The sequence below is a fragment of the Podarcis erhardii genome (assembly GCF_964252035.2).
Source record: "Podarcis erhardii genome assembly, chromosome: 1".
NCBI lineage: Eukaryota > Metazoa > Chordata > Lepidosauria > Squamata > Lacertidae > Podarcis > Podarcis erhardii.
The window spans coordinates 135,379,596-135,399,919 of NC_138497.1; the positions used below are offsets into that span (position 1 = coordinate 135,379,596).

The following is a 20,324-nucleotide window of genomic DNA, read 5'->3' on the forward strand; positions in this document are numbered from 1 at the left end:
CTCCCTCACGTCTTCCGCTCCCACTTGCATCATTGTCAATTCTTGCCCGCAATTTATCATCTTGTTTACATTCTTATGTCCCGTTCATTTAGAATATAATCTAATAGTTCTCCCAAAGGTTTATGATTTTTCCTCAATCTCACTTATCATCCTAATTGCATCTAATTTAGTGGTGGTCAATTATTTATGATCTAGCCTCCATCTTAACATTCAACCAAATTACAATGCTTTTTTAAATAAATCTTAAATTTCTTCCAATCTTCTTCAACCTTCTCTTCTCCCAGGTCTCGGATTCTGCCGGTCATCTCGGCTAGTTCCATATAGTCTATCAGTTGCATCTGCCACTCTTCCAGTGTGGGTAGATCTTGAGTTTTCCAGTACTTAGCGATGAGTATCCTTGCTGCCGTTGTTGCATACATAAAAAATGTTCGGTCCTTCTTTAACACCTTCTGGTCGACAATACCCAAAAGGAAGGCCTCTGGTTTCTTAGTGAAGGTATACTTAAATACCTTTTTCAGCTCATTATATATCATTTCCCAGAAGGCCTTCACTCTAGGGCAAGTCCACCAGAGGTGGAAGAATGTTCCATCATTTTCTTTACATTTCCAACATTTGTTATCAGACAAATGGTATATTTTGGCAAGTTTAACTGGGGTCATGTACCATCTATATATCATTTTCATTACATTTTCCTTCAAAGCATTACATGCAGTGAAGTTCAGCCCGTTGGTCCACAACCTTTCCCAGTCCTCAAACATGATATTATGCCCTATGTCCTGTGCCCACTTTATCATAGCCGATTTAACCATTTCATCTTGTGTATTCCATTTTAACAGCAAGTTATACATTCTTGAAAGTACCTTAGTCTTAGGTTCTAACAGTTCTGTTTCCAATTTCGATTTCTCCACCTGGAACCCTAACTTTTTGTCATTTTTAAAAACTTCATTAATCTGAGCGTAGTGTAACCAGTCTCGCACTTTATCCTTCATTTTCTCCAAACTCTGCAATTTCCAATTGTCTCCATCTTTTTCTAGTATTTCCCAATATTTTGGCCATTTGGCCTCCATATTGGGTCTTTTTCGGGCCTCAGCTTCCAGCGGTGAAAGCCACCTTGGAGTTTTATTTTCCAATAAGTCTTTATATTTTGTCCAGACATTAAACACTGCTTTTCTGACAATATGGTTCTTAAAGGCCTTATTGATCTTAACCTTGTCATACCATAAATATGCATGCCAACCAAAAGCATTGTTAAAACCTTCCAGATCCAATACATCAGTGTCTTCGAGAAGTAGCCAATCTTTTAGCCAGCAGAAAGCTGCGGCCTCATAGTACAACTTTAGGTCTGGCAGGGCAAAGCCCCCTCTTTCTTTCGCATCAGTTAATATCTTAAACTTAATTCTGGGCTTTTTGCCCTGCCAGACAAACTTAGAAATGTCTCTCTGCCACTTCCGGAAGCACTCCGTCTTGTCCACAATCTGTAGTGTTTGAAACAAAAACAACATTTTTGGCAGTACATTCATCTTGATAGCAGCAATTCGGCCTAACAAAGAAAGTTTCAATTTTGTCCAACTATCTAAGTCTCTCTTAATTTCTGACCAACATTTTTCATAATTGTCCTTAAAAAGACTCAGATTTTTTGCTGTTATGTTTACCCCTAGGTACTTTACTTTTTTAACCACATTTAATTCTGTCTCTCTCTGAAACCGTTCTGACTCTGTATCTGTCAATTTTTTTTCCAATACCTTGGTTTTCTGTTTGTTTAATTTAAATCCCGCCACCCGACCAAAGTCTTGAATCAATTGTAATACTCTTTTCGTACTAGATTCTGGCTCCTGCAGGGTCAAAACTAGGTCATCTGCAAAAGCTTTAAGTTTATATTGTTTCGCTCCGACCTGAATTCCTTCCACCAACCGGTCCCCTCTAATCATATTCAGGCAGGTTCATACTGGGAGAAGCATTCCAGAAGGTGTTGGGACCCTGAACTGCAAAGAGCTTTATAGGTCAAAACCAGCCAGCTATGTAGTTGTACCAGTGAGAGCCAGTGTGGTGTAGTGGTTAAGAGCGGTAGTCTCACAATCTGGTGAGCCGGGTTCGCTTCCCCGCTCCTCCACATGCAGCTGCTGGGTGACCTTGGGCCAGTCACACTTCTTTGGAGTCTCTCAGCCCCACTCACCTCACAGAGTGTTTGTTGTGGGGGAGGAAGGGAAAGGAGAATATTAGCCACTTTGAGACTCCTTCGGGTAGTGATAAAGCGGGATATTAAATCCAAACTCTTCTTCTTCTTGTAACAGAATTGGTGTTATGTGATCAGCTTGTTACTATGAGGTAGATTTCTGGCTGGCTGACTGTCCAAACCAAGAAATTGCTCACCAATGAATCCTTGTTATCCTGGTAAAAAGTGACAAGTGTGGGTGCTGCAGGGTTCCGTCCTGGCCCCATTGTTGAGCAACATATTTATAATTGACTTGGATGGAGGAATAGCGGGAGATGCTCATCAAATTTGCTGATGACACCAATCTGAGAGGGGTAGCTAATACCACAGAAGATAGTATCAGGATTCAATATAATCTTTATGGATCAGAGATCACTGCCCAAACTAACAAAATGAATTTCAATAGGGACAAATGTAAAGTTCTACACTTAGCTAGGAATAGCCAGGTACTAATTATTTCTTAGTGACTTTTGAAAAACAAGAGTAGCATTGTTAATCTCTGTAGTTGGATAGGATTTCATTGATGATGTCAGAGTTTTAATCTTTCTGTCACTCGATTGTATAAGAGGAAAATGAAAATACCTAATTATGTCACGTTTGGTACTCGGAGCCAATACATTGTATTCTCTACACCTTGCCAAGAGTTTCCTACACAGCTTGCTATCTAAGAGTACAATGGAATTCAAAATGACCAGACACCTGGATGTGGTGAAGATCATACACAGTTGTGTAGCTGAACTGCTATACGTGAAGCTGAAACTGAAACGAGGAAGGTCAGTTGGGGAACTACAGAAACAGAGCCACAAAGCAGAAGCAAACATCAAATGTCATGCATATAGCATCAACAGACCCACATGACAGGAAGTAAGTGCTGTCTGCATTTTGGCCACATATCTTGGATGCAACTGGCAAGATGTGGTTATTCATCAGAAAGAATCGGCTGAAGTTTTCATCTGGTGTTTAAGGAAGGAGGCATGGCATTTATGACCTACACACGAAGAAAGAGCCATATCGCCACCTCCCATCCTTTTAATGGCTTGGATCCTAAAGGGTTCTTACTAATATTTTTGGGGCTTGCAGTGTTCATGTCATCCTGCCTTGCAGCAGTCTCTTTCTACTATGTTACAGTATTAAAATCAGAACTAGCAATGCTGAGCAGCAAGCTGAACTGCAGGGTCCAGACAAGGACATCATTTCCACAGCTCTTGAGGTCTTGGGAAAAGAGCAAAGAGGCCAATTCCTTCATTCCCTACTTGAATGTATTAGAAGGTGCTTCTAGTCAGGTGAGCTGCGGAACCCATTGGAAGGAAATGTATACTTCTTTGTGTGTTCTGCAATTTCCATTCGCTTTGGGGAAGGACAGGAGTCACAGCCCTTAATATTGACTTTCTGCGTATGTTGTTGGCAGCAAATTTCTTCTGGACCACATCAAAGTAGTGAAGAGATAATGTGGAGTGGAGAAAAACACAGGGGGAAAAGGTCTCCTCTGCACGCAGGAGAAGCAGGTAAGTGAAAAGAGCTTAGTAAATAAGACAACAAACAAATATGAAAGCCAGAGATGGCATGTAAGATAACAAAGATAACAAATATGAAAGCCAGAGATGGCATGTAAGCTTGTTTGCTGGGACTGTGGCATACAGCCAAAATTATGGTAATTAGGCATTTCTTTTGAAAATAGTACACACGGAAGTACCTAGGTCTCAGAAAAACCTATTTATGTGTGCTACTACAGCAGCTAGGATTTTGTTAGCCCAGAAATGGCGGGTGAGTGATGTCCTAAATAAGGAGGATTGGCAATTAAAAATGACAGAATATGCAGTTAGCAGGTCTAACGAATAAAGTAAGAGAACAAGAAGATCAAGTATATAAAGAAGAATGGAATTTTTTTGTGGAGTATCTGAAAACAACTATAACCATGTGAAAACACTAGGAGTAAGGTAAATTTAACAGTATAACACATAACAAAGGAATAATAAAGGATTAAGGGAATTAAATGAAAATACAAGAATAGGTGGGAGAATTAAAGGAACCAGGGAAGTGGAAGAATGGAAGTCATAAATTATTGGTTTATTTTAAAGAAAGATATGAATGGGGGAAATGTTTATTTTAAAGTGAATATGGTTTTGGAAAATGTAACATTGATACACACACAGTCCTTTTTTCTGGGGGGATGCAGTGGTATGCATACCCCTAAACATTTTGTGAATCTTAAGTTTGGCCTCGTTGAGGGGCAGTATTTCAATATAACTAGGGAAATGAGAGTACCCCTAAACATTTTTTAGGAAAAAAAGCAGTGTGTGTGTGTGTATGCGTGCATGTGCGTGCACACACACACACACACACGGGGTGAGAAATCTCAGACCTGGGGACCGAATGGCTCAATCCATTCCTTAGGACTCTCTCCAGGTCACGATTTTCACCAGCCCTGCTCTCCCAGCTCCCTGAGAGCTTTTGCCTAGCTGCAATGTGTCCTAGAATGGTGCTTGCCTGCTCCACACCCTTCTACCTCTGGCCCTGCCCACTACTAGCATGTGGCCTCCAGTGCCGGAGGTAGGGGGGCGGGGGCAGGCTACCCCGGGTGTCACCACTGAGGGGGGATGACAAAATGCCGGGCGGCACTTACCGCGGGGCCTGCAGCACGCCTGAGCCACGCATCTCCCCAAACGGTGCACCCGCCCCCTCTCCCTCAGCTGTTGGGCGACTGCATGGGAGGAGGCAGGCAGACTCCTCAGAGACCCCGTGGAGCGTCCTGCCCTGGCTAGCCCCGCCCCCATGGGCAGCTGGCCCCACCCCCACAGGCCCCGCCCCAGGCACAGGGCATGCATGCCACCCCAGGCGCCCGATCAGCTTGCTCCGCTGGTGGTCTCCTTAAAATTTCCCACTTAGGATGAAAATTGTTCCTCACACCTGGTCTGCTCTATTGTTTTCACACATGGGGAACACTTCAACCCTGGTAGGTTCACTAGTGTTATTTTGTCTATAGAAGGTGAACAAACTACGCAGATTAATTGAAGCAACATTGCTAAAATTTATAAACAATACAAATACAAACAATACAAAATATCTGTATTCTTTTACTATTAACCTTCAACACGATTTGGTGGAAAGACACAATACAGAATTAGCAGATAAATAAGTAATGGTTAATCTGTTCAAAAAAAAGAATACTGAATCTGTATAGATCAATATATTCAGAAGCTGATGGTGTGTCACCATAAAAATCTGTACTATTTTGGAAAAGTAGATTCATTATGTTTTGTGTTGGTTAAATCCCATTTTTGCTCAACTTAACACCTCTACCACAGCTGCCTTTCACTTTCTATATCTGTTGTTATTTAAAGGGGCAAATTTTGAAGCTCAGAGCTTTTGGTTTGGTATGGTCTTACTCAAACAATAATTCCTCAAAAGGTAGTCAATAAACCCGCCCCCCACCCCTCTTCCTCTGCCCCTGGCGGCAGGAGAAACACACACACAGAACCTACCATCAATATTGTTCTGCTTCTGTGGCCACTGCAGGGGAATTGTACTTTTGTGTCTCGGCTGCTGGGATGTATATTTCACTTCCTTCCTTCTGTTTCCCCCTTCAGTTCTACAGTCATGTCTTCAGTTGATGGCTGACAGCAAGCGTGACATTCAGCAACATGGTAATGCAGCATTTTTTTAAACCTCATTTTACTCTTGCCACAAATAAATGGGCAGCACCACCTATGATTCCCTTTCACTTGCTACAGGGCAAGAAACATCAAATTGTGCTCAGCTTTTCATTTCCATTAGTAACATCCCTTCACATTTCCAATGGGAATTTGTCAGCACAGCCTTATGCTGAAATGGTGACCCTGCCTTCAAATCCTGTGAGCTGCTGCTTCATTGGAGCACATGCTCAGGTGAGCACTGTGAGTTCTGTTCTGTTGTTGCACTTGTTTTAGTGCAGGGGTTGCTACCCTGTGGGCTGCAGACAGCGTCCCAAGAGGCCTGGCTTGGTTCCTTCTGTTCCCCACTGTGGTTTCAAAAGATTTGTGCCCTCCCAAATTTGTCAATTTCTTTTTCTAAAGATTTTAAATGCATGTCTTCTGTTGTGTTTCTGTGACGCCAAGAGGTGACCCCCCCTCAAGTCCCCTCAAATTGTTCTTTTTTTTTTTTTTTTTTTTTTTTGGAAAAAAGGGTCATGCCCATGGGTCAGTCTGGCTATCAGCCCAGAGAAAAGTTAGCCATACCAGCTCGAGTGGTGCATATACTCAAATTATAGTGCATACTAGTAAATATAGTGAATATAGTGAATATAAATATAGAAAATATAGTGCATACTAGGGCAATCCACATTTTCTATTTTTGCTGCACTGCTGCAACTTTCCAGAAATTTTTGAAAACATGAATAATCTATGATGGGGAGAGGGTGCCTTATTCTTGGTGACCCAAGAGAAAAACAAGCAGGTATAAAGAAGTTGTTACCACAGCTCTTTGAATCTCATCTTAAAGGTAGAAACGACTGATTTCAAAAAATCCAACTGATTCTCTTCAAAAGTCAGCAACATGCCTTTGATACTAAAAGGAAACATAAACTGATTAGCTTATTCTTACAATATACTTTTTGTTTCTTTTAGATGGTTCAAGTATAGTTCCATGGCTTCTTAGCTTTAAAAGAGGAACTGCTCTTGAAGAGCAAGGAAATAAAATACTTGTCAGAGAAACTGGCTACTTTTTCATATATGGTCAGGTAAAGAATTCAGTAAGCTCCTGGAGTTTGTTCTGTTTTCTTAAAGTTTCATAGTGTAATCAATTTTGTCTGTCTTTATTCTTCAGGTTTTGTATGCAGATGAAATGTTTGCAATGGGACATTGGATCCAGAGGAAAAAAGCTCATGTAGTTGGTGATGATCTCAGTTTGGTTACATTATTTCGTTGCATCCAAAACATGCCTCTCACTAATCCTAACAACTCTTGTTATACTGCTGGTAAATACGTTCCCTGTCCTAAATACATTTTGTCAAGTCCCACACACATGGAATGAGCTTAAAAATATATCTGACAGTGTTTCTAAGTGGTGTGGGTGTGTACCACATATTTCTGCAACCACTCACTGAACTCATTAAGTTTCATACATAAATTCCTAAATTCCTTATCTTTACCTACTCTGTGGTGGTTGCCTGTGAACAGTATTCAAAGACAATAATAGATTCTCCTCAGTGGAGTTGTGGCTGTTACCGGTATTTCAAGCTACTTTCGGCAGAATGTGCTCAGTAATTTTGAAGCCTGAGTGCAAATGCTTACCTGGGTGACAAACAGTCTCTGTGTGGTGGAGGAACAATTCATATGACTTCCTGCCCTTGAAAAGTGTGTGTTGGAGAACTTGCATGCTTAACTGTCTATAAGCAATGCTCACATCATGCTTAAGATCTGTTGTGGGTAGTTTAGGGCTTCCATTTCCTGTTCCATGACCTGAAAGCTGTGGCCACCAACTTGGGCCTCAGTTTTAGAAGTCAATCTTTATTTTTTAATATTTTATTACATTTATATATTGCACTTTCTCCAAGGATCTCAGGCAGTGTATACCCTTTATCCTCAAAAATCCTATGGAGTTAGGAAGAGAGTCACCCACCCAGACTGATACCATATGTGTCACACAGGTGTTGCTTTCCAACACTTGCTGGAGACCCACACAGTCTCTTTCCAGGTATTATGTTCTACTTAGGAAAATAATTATTTTTATTTGTTGTATTTTAAGTTTTATTTTACATCCTGGGACCTTATTATTAGCAACACAGCAATAACAACGTTAAATGAAAGAGGTGTCTCTGGACTGACTGATAACAATCTGTACATGTTCATATGTTTACATATCTGTAAGGATATTCAAACTCTCTTGGCAGGTATTGCAAAATTAGAAGAAGGGGATGAGCTTCAGCTCACCATTCCACGGATGGGAGCCAAGATAGTCTTGAATGGAGATGCCACTTTTTTTGGTGCAGTCAGACTTCTGTGAAGCTCTTCATTGTGCATTGTACAAAGGGTTGGATCTGTTGCGTGTTTCATTTTTAGCTAGTTGGTTTCTGGAGTACTGTTTTCTGTTTTATTAACTTACTGAAAACAGGAAGCTGATTGGATGTGGTACACCCACCTCATGTGGGTTACCAGAAATGAAACTTGTAAGAAGAATATAAATATAGCATTTGTTACATAAGAGCCTAAATAGAACAGTCTTGAATCAGACCAACAACTGATCTGTGTTTGATTAGTTTAGTGTTCCACTTCCTACAGTGGCCACCTGGAAATGCAACAGCCCTCTCTACTGTTTGTCTCCCCCAACAGCTAGTATGGCATGACTTACAATTTTCAACATCAATTTTCTTTTGAGGAAGGAGGGGAGATGCATTACTATTTCAGCAGAATGTGCCCCGTGGAATGACCACTCATTAGATGCCAAGGAAATAAACAACTATTTGACTTTTAGAAGACATCTGAAGGCAGCCGTGTACAGTGGTACCTCGGGTTAAGAACTTAATTTGTTCTGGAGGTGCATTCTTAACCTGAAACTGTTCTTAACCTGAGGTACCACTTTAGCTAATGGGGCCTCCTGCCACCGCCAAGCTACCGCCGCACAATTTCTCTTCTCATCCTGGGGCAAAGTTCTTAACTGAGGTACTATTTCTGGGTTAGCGGAGTCTGTAACCCAAGGTACCACTGTATAGGGAAGTTTTTTAATATTTGATGTTTTACTGTGCTTTTAATATTTTGTTTGGAGCTGCCCAAAGTGGCTGGGGCAACCCGGTCAAATGGGTGGAATATAAATAATAAAATTATTATTATTATTATTATTATTATTATTATTCACATAGAGTGCAATAAAATTGTGAATTGTTGCAATATGTCGCAGAAGTACCCTTGATATTGAATTCAATGCATGTTCATAAATAAGTAAAAATCATTGCAGTGGGATTTACATTTCAGTAAGTGTAAAGATTGCAGCTTTCCAGCTTTCAATTCAAAAGTTTTAAGAGTCAAGCAAAAAATGTGTTCTTATCAATAAATAAAATACTAACACACACAAACAGATAAAGATATCTGCAGCATCAAACTGTATTCCCCATTGGCCAACAAAGTAGTGCAAATATTGATGGCATTTTTCACTTAGATGACACTGAAGACTGTTAGGAATGTGGGGGAAGGAGGTGCACATCATGTGCAGGTTGTCATAAGACAGCTGAAGCCATTTTCTGTATCAGGCACTGGTGAACTGTCAAACTGAAAGACTTGTATTTCAGTAATTGCAAATGCAACATATTAAAACATCAGGTATAAGTGTCAACATATGTGGTAAGGAATAAGAATGAATCTGGCATTGCAGGGGGCTCCTATCCAAATCTAAGGTTCTGTGATTCTATGATAAAGAACAGCCTTCTGACAGATAATCTTCCTAAACACTGTCGTAATGCAGGGAGCCACAGTATGGGGAATAAATTGCTCAAAGGGAAGTGGAGGCAACTTCTTCCCAATGAGAATGCCACATTCCATTACGGCACCAGCAGCCTTCTGTTTGTGTAGCTTTTGCACCCAATTCATTGTTTAGAACACATCAGGAAAGAAATGTGAAGCTGCAAACAGAAAACAGCTTAGTAAAGATCAGTCCCAAAATAAGTATTTCATTCTCTCTAATGTTAGAACTCTTTGCCATTTTATTACAGACCGGTCTACGGCTGCAAATGTTTACCAGCAAACACTTTAAGTCTAGATTGTTCTCAGCCTTAGGGTTAGGGGGCTAAAGTTGGGTTGGGGTTAGGGTTTTGTGGTTAGGCTAGGGATTTGGGTTAGGGCTTTAGGGAAGCCTTTCTTCCTCCGAAGGGGAGCGGGAAGCACGAGCCTTCCCAGGGAGTAGACCCTGGGGCACTGGACACAATGTCACACTCTGCATGAGGTAAACCTGTAGGTTTCAAGGAGGCCATGGGCTGCTAGACCTGGTAATGCTGTCAACCCCTCCGCCAGGTAGACCGGCATCTCCTGGCCCTCTGGTGGGTAGACTGGCAAACCTTCTGTCCTCTCAAAGGGACTGGGAAGCCCAAGCCTCGCCAGTGACTACACCGGGGTCGATGGCAACAGGTTCAATTTTTTGTACTAGATGCAATTCATAAAAATTGCATCTAGTAGAGTTGGCCATGTCACACAAATGAATTAGATTAAAACTGCATCAGGTTGTATTCAGCACAGCAACCCCTAAACCTGTTCTCAACCACCTGGAGCAGATTTGGGGAGGGCAGGTGGAGCCCGTGCAGAGAGGAGAGTGCGAAAAATTCCCAAGGTGCAAACTGAAATTGCTCCACTCTCACATTTAGTTGAATACTGCCCACTGCATTGAATTACTTCTAAAAATAAAAGATTATATGGATGTGCAAGCTCCACAATACGTCTACCTATTTTAATTTTTATTACTATTGGCAGTTGCCAGCTATACCAAGGCGAATCTCAGGGAATGCAGACCATGATGAGGGTTGTGTAAACCATCAGAAAAATGAAGCTTATTTCTATACTAGGCTAAACTCATTTACCTCACAAGGAAACGGGCAGATTCTTCCAACTTGCATACATTTAGGCAAACATCCACATGTATTTTGCCAATGTCCATCTGCACACCAAATTAAAATCTTGCTTAAGCCTTGCTTCTGATATATATGTTCCCAATCTTTTTAAAAGTCATTATTGTCCTTATCTTTGAGTCTCTCAGTTAACTTCGCCATTTCAGCGTATTCCATCAACTTTTCTTGCCAATGTCCTTTTCGTTGGTATTTTGTCGCTTTTCCATCTTTGAGGTAGTCGAACTCTGGCCGCTGTTGTCGCATACATAAATAGATTCTTATCTTTTGGTAAATATTGCCCTACAAAACCTAATAAAAATGCTACTGAACTTTTACCAAAGGTTAACTTGAACATTTTTTTCATTTCATTATAAATCATAGCCCAATAATTTATAATTATTTTACAATTCCACCACATATGAAAAAATGGCTGTCTTTCAGACTGAAATTTTTTCTATGAGGCAAGCTACATTACTTGGATACAGGATTGGGTCAAATTAGAAAATACTGATTTATTAGATCTGGAAGGACATACCCACTTTTGGTTTGAGGCTCTTGAAAGGGAAACAGAAAAAGAGGTAAGACAAAGTGGGTGTGTAAATAATCCTATTTCTAGGCCATCTTTTCTTTTTACACCTTTCAGAGTGGCTGACAAAATTATTTAAACAAGATCAAAATATTAATATTTATAAAGATAATTATGAAAAATGTTGGAATGATATAAAGGAATCTAGAAATATGGGGAAGAATTAATCTCTACTTACTCCTGGAAGATAACATAGTCCTGCTTTTAAAAAAATCTAATTAATAAAATATTGGAAGAAGGTAAAATTCCAGTGTCATGGCAAGAAGCAAATATTGTATTAATTCATAAGCAAGGAACACCTAGAGAGCCAGTAAGTAACTACAGACCCATCTCGCTATTAAACAACAATTATAAATTATTTGCGGGCATCCTGGCAATCAGACTCAAATTAATACTAATTATGATCAATCGGGCTTTCTACCAAACAGACATATGAAAACAAACACTAGAGTGGTTATTGATTTAATTGAATATTTGGAATTAAGACCTAGCAAAAAAGTAGCATTTATGCTAATAGATGCTGAAAAGGCCTTTGATAACCTATCTTGGGCCTTTCTGCAAAAAACGATAGAACTATCAGCTCTTGGAGAAAAATTCTGTAGAGGTGTCAAAGCAATATATAAAGAACAACAAGCCAATTTAATAGTAAACAACACCAAGACCAATATTATCAAAATTGAGAAGGGCACCAGGCAGGGTTGTCCGCTTTCGTCCTTATTATTCATTTTATCCCTCAAAATTTTAAATTCAGAATTAAGAAATGAAGATGAAATAAAAGGGATTACACTAGGGGAAAATATATTTAAAATCAAGGCGTTTGCGGATGACATCATTTTAACGACTGAAGAACCAGAAACAAGTGTCCCAAAAGCAATAGAGAAAATTCTAGAATTCAGCTGTGTGTCAGGATTTAAGATGAATATGACAAAGACAAAATTAATGGTGAAAAACATGCAAGAGCAGGAACAAAAAGATATACAGGAAAAGATAAAATTGCAAATTGTGAAAAAGGCAAAATATTTAGGTATAGAATTAACCATGAGAAATATCAATTTATTTGAAAATAATTATAATAAGGTTTGGAAAGAAATAAAAAAGGATTTTGAAATTTGGAGCAGATTAAAATTATCAATAGGAGGAAGAGTTTCCATAATTAAAATGAATGCCCGTCCCAAAATGTTCCATCTCTTTCAAACAATTCCCATAATATCAAGGGAAGCATGTTTCGAGGAGTGGAGGAAAGATATGACAAAATTCATATGGCAAAATAAGAAAGCCCGCATAAAATTTAAACTCCTGACAGACAAAAAAGAAAGGAGGTCTGGCGTGGCCAAATTTAAAATGAAGCAGAATGCCTTGTATGGCTGAAAGAACGGATCAAGCAGATTTATTGGAAAAAGCAGACCTGGAGGGCTTTAACAACAGGTATGGATGGCACGCCGACCTCGCATATGAGCAGATCAAAGTCAATAAAGACTTCAGTAGCCAGCTATTGAGAAACCCGTTGGAGTCTGGAGTAAGTACAAAATTAGACTGGAGCTAATGACACCATGGTGGCTGTCACCTAGAAGCCCATGCCATGAAAAAACTAAACATGAATAAGGAATGGGCAACTTATAGAGATTTGATCATGGAAGATCAAGGTAAACTTAGAATAAGACCATATGAGGAAATAAGGCATTATGTCTCCGACAGATGGCAATGTACACAACTTGGAAGTGTCTTTAACTTGGACTCAAATAAAGGCTTTGCTAAAGAGAATTCATTAATGCATGAAACGTTACACAAACAACAAAAACAACAAAAAATTACTATCTAAAATGTATAACCTTTTGCTAGATTTGGACATGATTGACAAGCAAGTGAAAGACAATGATCAAATGGGCGCGAGAATTCGGCCACACAATGTATTTAGAGCAATGGGAGAAACTTTGGCAGGAAGATATAAGGTTTACCACCTGTAGTACAAAATGGTCTACAGGTGGTATTTAACACCAGTCAAATTAGCAAAAATCTATAAACTGAAATCCAACCTCTGTTGGAAATGCAACAAGGAAGCTGGTACAACAATGAATATGTGGTGGAGCTGCACCCTGATTAAGTACTTCTGGGGAGAAATACATGAGGAATTGGAAAAAATGCTTAACATCCCATTAACGAAAAAACCAGAGGCTTACCTACTGGGCCTTTTAGGAAAAGAAATACCAAAATCGAAAAAAAGAATTTTCTTATATGCGACCACCGCAGCTAGGATAGTAATAGCATCTAAATGGAAAGCTAAAGAACTACCTACCAAGGAGGAATGGATTCTCAAATTAAATGGATATTTAAAATTGGCTAAATTAACAGCATCCATATGACAGCAGTCAAATCAAAAACTAAAAAACAAATAGCAATGCTTTGATGATTATATGTCAAAATACCGTATTTTTTGCTCTCTAAGACACACTTTTTCCCTCCTAAAAAGTAAGGGGAAATGTGTGTGTGTCTTATGGAGCGAATGCAGGCTGCGCAGCTATTGCTGAAGCCAGAACAGCAAGAGGGAGAGCTGTGCTGTTCTAGCTTCAGGGATAGCTGTGCAAAGCCTCTAAAGTGAAGCACTCCCTAAAAATTGCATTTGCGGCTCCTGCTGCTCCTGTGAGTATTTGGGAAGACTGCTCCCCACTACAAGTCAATTTCATCAGGCCCAAGGGCTACACTCACACATACTCTGAGCAGCTCTCTGCAGCAAGTGGCAGAAAGAGAACATAATGGGAATGATGTATAGATGGTACATAACACCAGTAGATGGAAGGACATGATAACCAATTTGGTTGGCATGCACATTTATGGTATAACAAAGGCTACTAGAGAAAGAGCAGCTGGTATGTGAACTCAGAGAGCTGAAGGCAAACATCTCCATTTATGAGTTTGGGGCTCTTGAAAAGGAAACAGAAAAAAGAGGTAAGACAAAGTGGGTGTGTAAATAATCCTATTTCTAGGCCATCTTTTCTTTTTACAGCTTTCAAAGCGGCTGACAAAATAATTTAAACAAGATCAAAATATTAATATTTATAAAGATAATTATGAAAAATGTTGGAATGAGATAAAAAGGAATCTAGAAATATGGGGAAGAATGAATCTCTCCTTAATAGGCAGAATTGCAGCAATCAAGATGAATGTATTGCCAAAAATGTTGTTTTTATTCCAAACAATACCGGGAATAAGTGATGCAGTTTCCTTCAAAAAGTGGCAAAAAGATATATTTAAATTTATCTGGAAAGGGAAGAAACCGAGAATAAAACAAAATATTAACAGATGTGAAAGAAAGAGGAGGCATCTCTCTTCCAGACTTAATTTTTTTTCTATGACGCAAGCTGCATTACTTGGATCCGGGACTGGATCAAATTAGGAAATACTGATTTATTAGATCCGTAAGGACATGATAACAGATTTGGTTGGCATGCATATTTATGGTGTGGGAAAGGCCAAGTTTCTCCTGTCCCTCCTACAAGTTCCAAATTGTGTTCCAAATGCAATACTATTTTTAGAAACAGGTGAATGTCCTTTATCGCCTAAAGCATGGTGGGCTTCCCTGAGATACTGGCTCAAGATCTCCGTCTTTGGCCTAGGGAAGGGGTTACTTCCATACCTAAACAAGGAGTTTGCCAGCTCATGGATGAAAATTATGGTTAGAAAAGCCACTTGGCTTGGTATGCCACCTTCTCCCCTGTATCTGGGCTATGATATTGCCCTTGAATCTCTGAAGCAAAGGCTCTGGGACATATCACATAGTGATCTCTGATCTCAATCTCATGTTATCTTTGGCCCATTCGCAGTAGGAATTCACTATGGGTTCAATTTTCAGACACCTGGATATCTTAGAAATTTGTCTGTACCAACATATCGGCGTCTTTTCACCAAAGCCAAATTAAATGTATTCCCGTCAGAAGTGTTACATGGCAGACTGAGAGGCATCCCTTATCAAAATAGGATCTGTGTGTGCTCTCAGGACGTTGACTGCATGAGGCATATTTTATTGCATTGCGGACAATATGATCAAGCGAGGGAACTATTGATTAAACCACTACTGGCAAATCGGCCTACTATATCAAATATCGTCTGGATGACAAGTCCAATGATATCACAGTGGCCGTGGCAAAGTTTCTTTCAGTAGTCATACAAATCAAAGATCAACATACCCATGACTAAGCAAGTAACGCTTCAGTCTACCTTCCCTGGGGGGCTGTCTATATGAGTCTGTATTTTATTCTGTATCTATGTTATGGGTCGTTGGGCCATAATTATTATTATTAGATTATTATTATTTATTATTATTATTATTATTGTGACTGGAGAAAGAGCAGCTGGTATGTGAGCTCAGAGAGCTGAAGGCAGACATATCCATTTATAAGTTTGAGGCGCTTGAAAGAGGCAGAAAGAGAGCAAGAGGCAATAGAAGGGAATAATCATCAAAATTAGCTCTCTGCTTGAAAGAGGTTTCAGGAGCAGCAGGGAGGTGTTGGAGGGAAAGGGCTTTCAAACAGCCTCATGCTGCTGCTGCTTCATTGCAGTCGATCAGGTATATGAAGACGAGCAGCAAAGTCAGTCCTCAGGGAATGTGCAGGTGACCTTGGAACGGACAGCTCACGGAAGAACCCCGACCAAACATGTGAAAAGGATCTAGGAGTCTTGGTTGACCACAAACTTGACATGAGCCAACAGTGTGACGCGGCAGCTAAAAAAGCCAATGCAATTCTGGGCTGCATCAATAGGAGTATAGCATCTAGATCAAGGGAAATAATAGTGCCACTGTATTCTGCTCTGGTCAGACCTCACCTGGAGTACTGTGTCCAGTTCTGGGCACCACAGTTCAAGAAGGACACTGACAAACTGGAACGTGTCCAGAGGAGGGCAACCAAAATGGTCAAAGGCCTGGAAACGATGCCTTATGAGGAACGGCTAAGGGAGCTGGGCATGTTTAGCCTGGAGATGAGGAGGTCAAGGGGTGATATGATAGCCTTGTTCAAATATATAAAAGGATGTCACATAGAGGAGGGAGAAAGGTTGTTTTCTGCTGCTCCAGAGAAGCGGACACGGAGCAATGGTTCCAAACTACAAGAAAGAAGATTCCACCTAAACATTAGGAAGAACTTCCTGACAGTAAGAGCTGTTCGACAGTGGAATTTGCTGCCAAGGAGTGTGGTGGAGTCTCCTTCTTTGGAGGTCTTTAAGCAGAGGCTTGACAACCATATGTCAGGAATGCTCTGATGGTGTTTCCTGCTTGGCAGGGGGTTGGACTCGATGGCCCTTGTGGTCTCTTCCAACTCTATGATTCTATGAAGTGCTTAATGCAATATTGAAGAAACTATGCCCTGGAAGCAGTGCAGGATGCATTCAAAGGGCCGCCTGAAAGTTCTTTGCTGTGCTTCGAAGGCTTTGTAAGTTTACTTAAGTGAATAACTTATTCTTGTCTAGTAGGAGGAAATTGCTGCTGCTACTGTACAACTTTGGGAGCCTATTTCCATCTGGCATTTAAACTGTTGGCGATTGTTAACCATTGTCTCACAGCCACATCATCACTGAGAGCCTGCTTCATTTTTTCCATTTCAGCCCCTGTGTTATTCAAAATCTTTTGTAGCTCACTAACGTAGTTTTCCAGTGCTTCGATTTTATTCTTTTGCTCCTTGATCTGCAAGTCTTTTGACAATACTTCCTCCTGATAAACCAAGAAAAAGGAAAAACACCAGAAGTGAAAGGTGTTCAGGCACACCATTCCATTTCCCAGTTTGATGGGGGTTTAGGTGTGGCGCAGCATTTCATTAAAATTGACAAACCGACCAAAGAATTCAAGGCATTTGGCTAAGACTAAACAATAGTGTTCTGATTGATTATACATGCAAGGCCACCACCAGCAGCAGCTCACTGGAGATATACCAGCTTCCCGGGATGAACTTCCTGCTTCAAGCATGCCTCAACAGAGCTAGGTTAAGCTTCTACACATCAGAAGGTCCTCTTCTACAGTGGCACCCTTCTAGCCATTCCCAGGCGTCCTTCGCCCGATTTGGTTACTTAACAGCTGAGACACGAAATGTGGAAGAGCCACCAGTTTTCCACCAAAGGTCCCACAACATTTAAATTTTTAAATATTAACTTGAACTCCTCTGCTGATGCAGAAGAAGCAGATGGTGTCACCAGCATCTCGGTGACAATCCTTATTTTCTCCTGCTGCTTGTTTTCAAGAGCCTTCTTCTCTTCAAGGATCTGTGCCAGCTGGGACTGTGATGAAACCAGAAAGGGAAAGCTTCAATACCAAAGGTTGGAAGGCACACGATGTTCATAGTAAGGATAGGATACCCGTGTGCTTTGGTGTAGACCCCTTCTTGCTTATGAGGATTGTGGCTGTTAATCTGTATATTACAGTGGTACCTCGGGTTACAGATGCTTCAGGTTACAGACTCCGCTAACCCAGAAATAGTGCTTCAGGTTAAGAACTTTGCTTCAAGATGAGAACAGAAATTGTGCTCCTGCGGCGCGGCAGCAGCAGGAGGCCCCATTAGCTAAAGCAGTGCCTCAGGTTAAGAACAGTTTCAGGTTAAGAATGGACCTCCAGAACTAATTAAGTACGTAGCCCGAGGTACCACTGTACTGTGATGGTAATAACGTACTATAAGTACTAATGGCTGTGAAGGTTAAACATCAGCATTAAACAATGAAAGCATTTAAGTTCCTTAAGTCAGTTCTATGAAATTAAGTCTGCACCACCCCCAGTGTGGAAAGGGTTGCATACACACAACAACCGATTAATGCACATCCGAAAGACATCCGATTGCATATGGCAACGAACCTGGAAGTGACCCCAAAAGCTTTGCTCAGCATGTCACGAAAAGGGCGTAACAGGGCTGGGGTACACTTATACATGCCCTTCCAATGTATGTGGGGCCGGAAATAAAACCTCTGCACGAAATGGTTGCCAAATTTATTCAGGGTCGCCATTAAAATTCGGCCAGACTCTTAAAATGGAGAGTGCGTCTAAACACAGATTATGGCGTCCTCACTTGGTATAGGCAGCTTACCGGTAAAAGAAAAAGTTTTATAATCCGAGTCACCAACTAAAAGAATGCTATGCTTTTAAGGTGTAATTGCTGGCAAAACAGAGCATGAACCCCATTTAAAAACAAAACAAAAAAATTGATATAGATGCAATTTGACCTGTTCCAGCCTAGAACTCAGATTTCAAAGTAAACAACTTACTTCTTCTAGGTGTCATTTCAACGACCTCTCTTAAGATTTTCCATATTTTTTGCTGTACTCGCAAACTAGGAGAGATAGGCACATGCAGTCAGAACTGCTCTTTGAAGGAGAAGTCAGAAAAAGATACCTTTGTTAAAATCTCTTTTCGAAAATTACAGAAGTATGGAATCTTAAAAATCAACATTTGCTATTACAGTAAATGCAAAAGGGACCCATTAAACGAAATGTTGCAGAATACCTTCACCTCTCATGGAAGGGAGAAGCCTAGGTTAGCCAACCTAGTGCCCTCCAGATGTTGTTGAACTACAACTCCCATCATCTGACCATGTTGACCATGGCTGATGGGAGTTGGAGTCCTCCAACATCTGGAGGGCAACAGATAAACTATCAGGAGCTCAAGTAGGCCATTCCCCCCCCCTTTCCTTTTCCGCCTGATATTCAAGACTCCATGACTACCATGAAAGCTTAGTCTTCATAGACTCTCTTTTTAAGAGTTGGAGGGGTTGGGTTGCTTCTGCAAACGTCAATATCCACCCCAGCTATTAGAGGAAGTGCTACATTACTTCCCTTTGAAGAGGAAGTATGATTTCTCACAGTTCTTTAACTGCAGATACACACACTAGAACAAAGCATGCCAGTTTAAAGAGAGGGAAATAACTTCTTGCCTACTTGCTACTTTGGGCAACTTTGCCCACAAAACTTTTTGGGGAAGAAAACGGAACTGTCTACTTTTACCTGGAAAGTGCTAAGAGTTTCTTCCAAGGATGTCTGAGGGACTGTGCAGATAATCACAGTCTTAGTATTTCCATCTAGTGAATTCTGGAGAATCCGTGTCAGCTTGCTACCCCTGTAGTTAATGTAGTCTCTGGTGAAGGAGGATGACCAAAAAAAGAACAAGGAAGTTTTTACTTATCAAGTAAAGGCAAAACTGGTCAAGAGCCGATCTTTTACATCTAGGACAGAGACAGCCGATGTGGTGGCTTCCAAAAGTTGTCGGATGACAACTCCCATCAGGCCCAGACAGATGACCAATGGCCTGCGGTAGTGGGAATTGTAGTCAAACAACCTAGGGATGGCACTACGTTGGCTACCTGGTCTAGAATCAAGTGAGAACACTTTTCAATACAGCACAAACTAAAGAACCTTTTCTTAACTCTATTGTCCTTACCCAGCCTGATCGGCACAAAGCTTCTTGATAACTTGGCCCAAGATGGAGAGGCTTTAGTTGACACTGCAGCCTTCTTTGAAGGAGAAGAGTTTGGATTTGAAATCTTGCTTTATAACTACCCTAAGGAGTCTCAAAGCGGCTAACATTCTCCTTCCCTTCCTCCCCCCCAACAAACACTCTGTGAGGTGAGTGGGGCTGAGAGACTTCAAAGAAGTGTGACTAGCCCAAGAGCAGCTGCATGTGGAGGAGCGGAGACGTGAACCCGGTTCCCCAGATTATGAGACTACCGCTCTTAACCACTACACCACGCTGGCTCTCTTCGAGACGAATCCCTAGGCATTAAACATCAAACAGCATTTTATTTTCAGACAGCTCCTGCCACAATAGTTCTTTTGCTACCATATTGGGAGAAAATATGTTCAAATGAACAACATTTAACATTTCATGAAAGCAAAAGGACAGAGGAAACGTGTGTTAAATGTCATTAGTAGATTGCATCTAAGATCCTGGATGGTCTGTAACAGAAGAAAAGGTAGAAGGATGTGCATACTATGTGATTTGA

At 40.7% G+C, this 20,324-nt stretch overlaps 1 protein-coding gene and 1 long non-coding RNA gene across 2 annotated transcripts; one reads left to right on the top strand and one right to left on the bottom strand.

Annotated features, from left to right (window-relative positions):
- The first annotated feature begins 2,773 nt into the window (after positions 1–2,773).
- On the top strand, positions 2,774–9,020 carry TNFSF13B (TNF superfamily member 13b). Its single transcript, XM_081856968.1, has 6 exons — positions 2,774–3,495; positions 3,621–3,717; positions 5,800–5,856; positions 6,814–6,926; positions 7,013–7,163; positions 8,079–9,020. The coding sequence occupies exons 1-6, from the start codon at positions 3,187–3,189 to the stop codon at positions 8,189–8,191; spliced, it is 840 nt and encodes a 279-aa protein (XP_081713094.1). The 5' UTR covers positions 2,774–3,186; the 3' UTR covers positions 8,192–9,020.
- Positions 9,021–16,686: 7,666 nt separating this feature from the next.
- LOC309335593 lies at positions 16,687–19,713 on the bottom strand. The gene is made up of 3 exons (XR_014153592.1): positions 19,330–19,713; positions 18,595–18,659; positions 16,687–17,619 (listed from the first exon to the last, which is right to left on the bottom strand). It is a non-coding gene; the product is annotated as an uncharacterized lncRNA (long non-coding RNA).
- Between the last annotated feature and the right edge of the window lie 611 nt (positions 19,714–20,324).